Genomic DNA, 9,200 nt, shown 5'->3' with positions numbered 1-9,200 from the left:
CAATCCATAGGAGCAGCTCAATTTCCTGTAGCATCCAGTGCTCAAACCGTAGGAGCAGCTCAATTTCCCTCAACCTTACCGTTAACTTCGGGTGAATTATTGCTCAGTTCACCTTATCAACAACCATCACGTGCATATCCGCCTGCATCATTGTATGGCATCCCAAAGCCTACACTTCCCCATTTTAGTAGCGGAAAGGAGAAAGACTTCGCCTTACTGAAGATGGCCTTAGACAGTCTGTTAGGGGTTTACCCTCATCTCACCGAACAATACAAGTATCAAGTGTTGCTGAGCCACCTTGGTGGCAATATTAGGAAACTGGCTGAAGCATTTATCCATGAGACCAAGCCCTACTCAGCTGCACTTTCAGCCTTGCAAGAAAAGTATGGACAGCCGCGACAACTTGTCCAAAGCGAGATTGGACAACTACTACAAACACCTCCTATCCGATCTAATGATACTGATAGTTTTGGGAATTTCGCACTGTCAGTGCATTCATTAGTGGGTATGTTACGGTCGATAGAAGGCGATAGTGGTTATGAACTCCAGTGTGGTTCCTATGTGGATCGGCTCATCAGTAAGCTGGCACCTCCTATCCGTGATCGATTTGTAGAGCATTGCATCAACAGAAAGGTTATAGAAACCAATACAGACAAGACTTACAACCTTAAGGATCTTTCAGACTGGTTACAAACCAGAACACGAGCCCAGCGAATAGCAAACCAAGCCTCTACACTATACAAAGAGCATTATCCTGTAACCAAGAAACCATCGAGAACAACAAGTTTCATGACGACTGAGAGAAAGTGTACGTTCTCAAAGATGTTCTGCCCTTACTGCACCTCCAATAATCACTATCTGGGAGGGTGCAGAGAGTTCAAAGAACTGAAGGTTGAACAAGTAGTTCGTTGGATTAAAGAAAAGAAGCGGTGCTGGCGCTGTGGCAGGACACATTTACCGGAAAATTGTACCCTTAAGCGACCCTGTAGACAGTGCAATGACTTGCATTTGACAGTGCTGCATGATGCGACTACCAATGGGGGGAACAAGCCGCCATCTACAGTCCAGTTGTACATAGACAGGCAACATCGTCTTCACAATGTCATGCTGAAGATCTTACCAGTCACCCTTCATGGTCCTAAATCCTACATTGACACATATGCAATCCTCGACGATGGATCTATGCGGATAATCATTATGACTCAAGCGCTTAAAAAGCTTCATATCACTGGAGTCAAAGACAGTATCTTACTTACGACTGTTAATCAGGGTAGAACCGAATGCAGTGGTTATTCCGTGAACCTGCACGTGTCATCCCGAGATAATCACCAATGTCGCTTCAGTCTACAGGGGGTGTTCAGTGCTCATCAGCTAAGCTTCTCAGAGTACACCCATCCAATCCAGTCTCTTCAGAAAAGATATGCTCATCTAAGACAAATACCTTTGACAGATATTAACCAGGCAAAGCCGTTAATCTTGATTGGTTCAGATAATGCAGGACTCATTCTTCCCTTGGAACCAGTACGTCTAGGGCCTAGGGGAGCTCCAGCTGCAATCAGGACAGCATTAGGGTGGACGATACAAGGTCCATCTCATCTACTGACATATCAGCAACCTCAATCCACATATTTTGTCAACACTAAAGTAAATCAGGACTTGTTGAAAAATGTCAAACGACTGTGGGAAATTGACATTTTACCTTATTCCAAACATGCCGTTAGGTCTCGTCAAGATAATCAAGCAGTAGAACTCTTGGAAAGAAGACGGTTCGAGTTAAAATCAATGGGGTAAACCGTTATGCCACTCCGCTTCTTCACACACAGAATGACGTAACATTCCATGCTAGGCCTGAAGCGGTCCTACCCATTCTTAGACGTTCGGAACGGCAACTTCAGACCAATCCAGAAAAGGCAGAAACCCACAACCAACTGGTGAGGAAGCTGGTGGATGATGGTTGTGTTAAAGAAATATCTAGAGAGGAAGCTGTTCAGTCAAATGAATCATGGTACTTCCCACATCATGTAGTCTCCCACAATGGGAAAGATAGACTAGTATTCAATTGCTCATATGAACACAATGGAAAGGTGTTAAATGCTAACCTACTTCCCGGACCAACACTTGGTGCTTCACTTTTGGGAGTTATATTGAGATTCAGACAGCACAGAGTTGCTGTTTCCGGCGATATAAAAGCCATGTTTCATCAGATCAGGCTGCTACCCGAAGATCGCCCCCTTCTTCGGTTCGTATGGCGAGACTTACAACGAAATATTGAACCATGTATATATGAATGGCAGGTATTGCCATTTGGAACAACCTGCAGCCCATGTTGTGCGACATTCGCACTTCAAAAACATGTCAACAATTACCGCAAAGGGTATGAAAATGTGGTTCACTCAGTGGAACACGCATTCTATGTGGACAATTGTCTTGACAGTTTGCCTACGGTTACAGAAGCCAAGGAACTTGTGATGAATATGCGAACCTTGCTTGCTTGCTGATGGAGGTTTTAACATAAGACAGTGGGCAAGCAATGTCCCTGGTGTACTTTCAGAGCTCCCAAAAGATTCCATATCACAGAACTACGAATTGTCAATTTCCACTGGAGATGATAACCCCGAGCCTATGCTAGGCCTCCGATGGAGATGTCAAAGTGATACTTTGCATTATGGCCAGAACCATGTTATCTACGATCACCTGAACCTTCGAACAATTTACAGAATTTTAGCAAGTCAGTACGACCCTATTGGGTTTCTTGGCCCCTACATTGCTCGAGCGAAGGTCATTGTACAAGACTTGGGGAAAGTCAGTAGAGACTGGGACACCACGATAGAGGATGGAGCTATAAGACGAAGATGGATTAAATGGGAAGAAGAACTTGAAGACCTACCCTTAGTATCTTTACCACGGTGTTACACACCAAGCAATACCAGACTGCTAGAATCTAGTCGACAACTGCACATTTTCTGTGACGCATCTGAGCGGATCTATGGCTCGGTAGCCTACCTGCGCACTGTTAATGAAAACTCTACCTATGTCAGTTTTGTAATGGCCAGATGTAGGGTGGCCCCGAAACATCAACTATCCATGCCCAGATTAGAGCTGTCCGCAGCTTTAACAGGAGCTCAACTTTCTGACCTTATTAGGAAAGAGCTAACGATTCCGATCACTGCAACATATTACTGGAGTGACTCTACCACAGTTCTGCGGTGGCTGCAATCAGAATCTTGTAGGTTTAAAGTATTTGTTGGAACAAGAGTAAGTGAAATCCAACAGTTAACGCATGATTGCGAATGGCGCTATATCAACACCACACTCAACCCTGCAGATGACATAACTGGAATGTCACTCAAGGACCTATCAATTGATGGAAGATGGAGAGATGGACCTGCCTTCCTTAAACAACCTTGCAGTGAATGGCCTCAAGAAACAGCTCTAGAGAAGAAGGAGGAAGTGGCAGAGATAAGAGGTGGTGTGTTCTGTGGAGTCACCCAGGTACAAATTGAGCTTCAACCCGAAAGTTTCAGCCAGCTTGACGACCTTATTAAGGCCACCAGAGAGAGCCTCGATGGGGTGGCCCACTCGACTGAAAGCATTGCGCATATCCTCTGGAAAAGGGTGCAAATCGAGTGTTTCAGAGACGAAGTAACAACCCTTAAAGCTGGGAAACCCCTTCCTACAAGTAGCAGATTAACATAGTTAGATCCATTTTACAACACAACCACTGGACTGATAAGTGTGGGAGGAAGATTGAGGGAAGCTGAACTCCTGCCCGAACAAACAAAACATGCCATAATACTGGACCCTAAACACAGCATAACCAACCGGCATTCTATTCAACCGGAGTAGATTGTTTTGGTCCTATGATAGTAAAGATAGGAAGAAAGAGTGAGAAAAGGTGGGGCATCATATATAAATGTATGACAACTCGTTCAATACACTTGGATCTACTAGAAAGTATGGACGTAGATTCCTTCTTGATGTCACTGCGCCGTTTTGTAGCATTGTGGCACTAATTTCAAAGGAGGAGATAAGGAGCTCCAGCAGGCATTCCATGCTATGAGTACAGAATTACAGACACAACTTGCAGACCAAAGAGTGTGTTTCAAGTTCAACAAACCATTAGCCCCCCACTTTGGGGGTACATGGGAGAGAGAGATTAAGAGTGTCAAACATGCTCTCCGTGTTGCTCTGGGAGCTCAGAGCGTAACTGAAGCAGTACTGCGGACAGTATTGATTGAGGTGGAAGGGATCTTGAATTCCAAACCATTAGGTTATGTGTCATCGGACACCAGAGATGTGAATCCTATCACCCCGAACATCCTACTCATGGGTAGATACGATCCAGCATTACCACAGGTCATCTATCCAGAGACTGAATTGCTTGGACGTAAGAGATGGCGCCATAGCCAGGTGTTGTCCGATCAATTTTGGAAACACTTCATAACTTATTACCTACCCGGTCTTCAGACTAGACAGAAGTGGTATAAAGAATCAAAAAACTTAACAGTTGGCGATGTTGTGCTTATTGTAGATAAGCTATTACCTCGAGCACAATGGCCCGTTGGATCGGTGACAAAAGTGTTCCCTGGCCGGGACAGCAGAGTAAGAGCAGTTGATGTTTGTGTCCGTGGCACGATGTACCGACGACCGGTGGCAAAGCTTATCAAGTTGCCGGAATAGAAGGATGAACCAGTGATCGCAAAATAGAACGTGCCCGAATGTTAACTTAAAGTGGCTATTGAACTAATTTGTTATGTTTATAGGATTATTGTTGAATATTGTTAATCTGTTAGATTGTTAACTTTATAATTATAATATGCAAATTTACATGTAAATTTGGGGGCAGCTGTAAAATAGAGCAACTTGTGTAGCGCCCTCAATTGAGTATGGAAAGTTCGAAGTAGTAGATCGCCTAGTAACCAGATCACAATGCGTAAATTGAAGTAAGTTAAATTCATCATAATCAGATATGTAGAGATAATTTTATTGTTATATTATGATTCTTTGATTCAGTGTTATATGCTTTGGAGTTTGCGATGACCTAGTTAGAGTTAAGCTTTGGCTTAAGCCGTTAATTATCATGTTAAAGTTAAGACCTATATTACCGTAAGTAATGCTATGCATAAACGGGAATAGACAGGGGAGACGCAAGTGCTGGTAGAGAGTTGACCTTTGACCTTTATAGGCCTAGGATGGCCCTACGAATATTTCATGTGTTTCATAGATTTATCGATGTGGGCTTTGTTAATTATTATCTTGTTATATGTTTAATTACAGAATAAAACCATTGTGAGATGGATGAAACTGAACATAAAACCGACTACGTTTCACCTATGCTACCGCTAGTCTTGCACGGTCGATGCATGTATACAATTTGTGGTTTCTCTTTTAATCATAACTTTGTTCAACGTTATATTCATGATTATTTTTTTATATTGTGCGATCATAATTTAGAACCAGTAGTGGCGCCAGAGGTAATTTACATTTCCAAAGTGTCAAAAAGAGCATGGTATGTATGATGAAAGAAACAGTCGGAGGCTTATATGGAACAAATCGTGTTTTTAATGATCAAGCTTTCGCTCTTCATTGGGATCTATACATAAAAAAAATCTAAAATTACACTAAAATTATATAAGTAATGTTTGCTTAACTGTTTGAAAAAATGATTAAAATATTTCAAATTGGTCTACCATGTACGGTAATTTACGTCTATTTCGTACTCTAATAGATTTAAATGCTTATAATAAAATATATCCTATACAGTCATGCTTGCTTTTTATTTATGTATAAAAAATGTTATCATTAAATAATTTGTATAAAATAAACTCAAATCACATAAATATATATTTTTAAAACAATATAAGGATGCTTCTGTGGCGATGTCTGCCCAGAGCCATATATATAAAGAGTTGTGATATTCCGCTCCTCGGTTTGCGAAAGTCACGTGATATACACCGTCCATTTTTGAGTCCAAATCTTCCCGATGAACACATGTAATGTATATGGGTTAGGTCATTACACAGTATTTTTACATGTTTAATTGTGTTTATGATGTTATTACTTAATTAATAACTATTTAATATCAAAAGCGCCACATGATTTATAATTCATCTTTAGAATTCGAATATTTGCGCGTGTTCACGCGCACTTGATATTTAAATGCGAAATTACATCGAAATTATTGATTATAGTTGGAATGTTAAAGGTTAGTCTATTCTATGACTGAAAATACCTTGTTATAAAAAAAAAGTTATGTTTTTGCTCTTTACTTTAGGCCTACACAATAGCAGTCTTATTGCGGCCAACTGATCTATACTATTTTAATATTTATAAATAATAATAATCAAATTAATAATACAAGCTTTGTATAGAGCTCGCTCATATTCAAGTTTAAAAAGCAACAACAGTTACTAGATACCTCATTAACGGATTATTGGAATCGATAAAGCCGACCAAGGCAAAAGCAATGATACTGGCTGTTCAATATTGGACTGCCAACATTGATTTTGATAAAGCAGACAGGAAAAACGATACGGTAACACGACCAATTAAGGAGACAATGGATTTCCCCTTACTTTTTAAACAATAATTTTCTCTGACGGTGATAATTTGGTGTTGGCCTTACTCTCAATTTGCGAACGAAAATTATGCGGCCCACGCGACATATACTAATTTAATATTCTTTTACTATAAATAATAATAATAGGAATGATTTTTGGCAAAGAAACCTTTAGTATATCATTTTTTATTTTATTATTATCTCGAAAATCACTTGTTGTTTCTCTTTGCAAAATCCAAGGAAAAATACTAGGATATTTTGTTGTTTTAATATCGTTTTTCCCACACAAATTAAATAACATGGACAACATAAATTTAATCGAAAATAATATAAAAGAGTAACTAATCTTAATTACATTTTGATACATATTTTTAATAATTTTTTAACATCTATTTCCCCAAAATAACAGGAGCCACTTAAGGGTCTATATGGCAGGATTGCCTAATTGAAGGATGCTTGCATAATTTTAGAAAAATTTAGCATAATTTTGACCTGGCATAATTATGCTTTTTTGGCATAATTTAGACCCATTTAGCATCTAGCATATGTGCTGGCATAATTTTAGAAAAATTTAGCATAATTTTGACCTCATAAGAAGAAAAAAAAACTTTAATATGAATTAAACCAGCCGTCAATAACCGTGGATACCACATAATAAAAATGAATTCGTTCATTGATTGCGTATCCAATATGGTAAATCCTGTGCTATGCGCACACTGCAGCCGCCTCTCTGTGGTTTTATTTATTTATTTATTTTACCACACATTGAAAATGGTTTTGGCAAGGTACTCAATCCTGTCCGGTCGTGTCCTCGCTGGAGGCGAAATTCGCATTCGTTCGGCCCGTACGGGAGGCCTGCGTCCGGGAGTAGTGTCGTACTACCGACTACCGAGTTTTAAATTAAGATACTGATACTCGGGCTGATATTCTACTAGACTGATCAGGGAGTTGGTCATAACAACTGCGTGGTTTCGCTTTTGCTGCTCAACTATACCATGTCTGTGCAGTTACATATTTTGTTTTTGTAATGTGTTATACATGGGCGGCGGAACCGGGGTGGCCGGGGGTGGGGGTGTGGAAAGCTGCTGAAAATATACGGTACTGTATAATGTCTATATGGAGATTTTTCTATAATCGGAAAGAAATGCAAGAAAAGAAAGAGGGAAGAAGGAGAGGGAGGAGAAAGAGAGTGTTTATGCAGTCCCCGACCGAGATATTTCTCGCAATTCACATTGGCGGATTTGTTTTTTTCCCTTTGGAGTGGGGGGGGGGGGAGTCTCTTCCTCCTTGTGGTTCATCGATTCATGGAAAGAAGAATATGTATGTGATGTACTTTATATACACACATAATAGGCCTACTAGTATTTACTGTAATAAGAATGAGAAAGTTTATTTGACCGTTTCCAACAGGGGGAAAACCTTAAAATTTTAAGTCATTAAAACACAGCTCAGAAGTCGGGAAAGCTAATTTCCTACCATTTAGGGATCTAAATTTTCAAAATTTTCTCGGGGGAGGACCCCCGGACCCTCCTCTTTGTGGTTCATCGGTTCATGAAAAGAAGAACAGGCCTACATTGCGACTCAATTTTTATGTACATATATATACACAAATAGGCCTATTTACTGTCATAAGAGTCAGAAAGTTTGGTTTAACTGACCGTTTTCAAAAGGGGAAAACCTTGAATTTTAAATAACTTAAAGTAATTAAAAGACACCTCAGAAGGCTGGAAAGCTTATTTTCCCGCCATCTAGGAATCAACATTTTCAAAGGGTAGGACCCCCTTTCTTTTTTTGAGTTTTTATGAAAAAAAAAATTGACACTCCACCCCCCTCCCCACAATGTAAAACCAGGTCCGCCCGTGCTTATAAACTCTATCTTCAAGGTGCTTATTGCATCTGTAGGTTTCACATTTTTGCTTGTTCAAAGCTATGAAATAAAACAATGCCAAAAACAGAAAGTTAAGTAGGACTACCGGCCTATTTTTAGTCAATACTGTGTTCAAATATGTTTTATTTATTATCTATTATTGTGGCAATATATACTGTAATAAAACTGTATATGGTTCAAATCAGGGAACAGTGAAATTTAACTGTTCCCTGATATCACAATTTCCAAAAATAAATGATAATCTGAGCAAGATAGACATTGTGTTTTAAAGGCCAAGGGTGCTAATTATAGTACAATATTTTACTTTTCCATAATCTCAAATTATGATACTGTAATGCCTATCTGTGTTTCCCATAACCTCACAATTATGAAGCTGTAATGCCTATCTGTGTATCACTACAATGCAAACCGTACATGTTCTAATATCAGCTCAAAAAAAAATAAATGTTTTTTTGTTTTGCTAATCTTTAATTCATTACTGCCTCTTCTTTTTAAAGTGTATTGCTTTTGTCGTTGCTGTCTACTTACCTCACATACCATCTTTTATTTCATGAAGGTTTTTGAGGGGTAGTTATTTCAGGAAGTATTTTTTATATGTTTGTGTATACAATTGCAATACTAAATAAATCACCCTTCATTGGAAATAGCCTACACAGTATGCCACCAACGCACACAGATCGGGTTATAACAACAATTAATTAAATTATCACTGAAGAAAAAAATAGGCCTAGTATTAAAATGGTTTCGAATGGT

The 9,200-nt window shown here is 39.3% G+C and overlaps 2 protein-coding genes across 2 annotated transcripts; both read left to right on the top strand.

Moving 5' to 3' along the window:
- The first annotated feature begins 222 nt into the window (after positions 1–222).
- LOC117125284 lies at positions 223–2,498 on the top strand. Its single transcript, XM_033271755.1, has 2 exons — positions 223–1,787; positions 1,874–2,498. Exons 1-2 carry the CDS (start codon positions 223–225, stop codon positions 2,496–2,498), a joined length of 2,190 nt encoding a protein of 729 aa, XP_033127646.1.
- A 124-nt stretch (positions 2,499–2,622) lies between these two features.
- On the top strand, positions 2,623–3,696 carry LOC117125283. Its single transcript, XM_033271754.1, has one exon. It carries the CDS (start codon positions 2,623–2,625, stop codon positions 3,694–3,696), a length of 1,074 nt encoding a protein of 357 aa, XP_033127645.1.
- The last annotated feature ends 5,504 nt before the right edge of the window (positions 3,697–9,200 follow it).

Source organism: Anneissia japonica, unplaced genomic scaffold (assembly GCF_011630105.1).
Source record: "Anneissia japonica isolate Jap-2015-1 unplaced genomic scaffold, ASM1163010v1 scaffold4457_len22135_cov106, whole genome shotgun sequence".
NCBI lineage: Eukaryota > Metazoa > Echinodermata > Crinoidea > Comatulida > Comatulidae > Anneissia > Anneissia japonica.
This window is presented reverse-complemented; position numbering and strand designations above follow the sequence as displayed.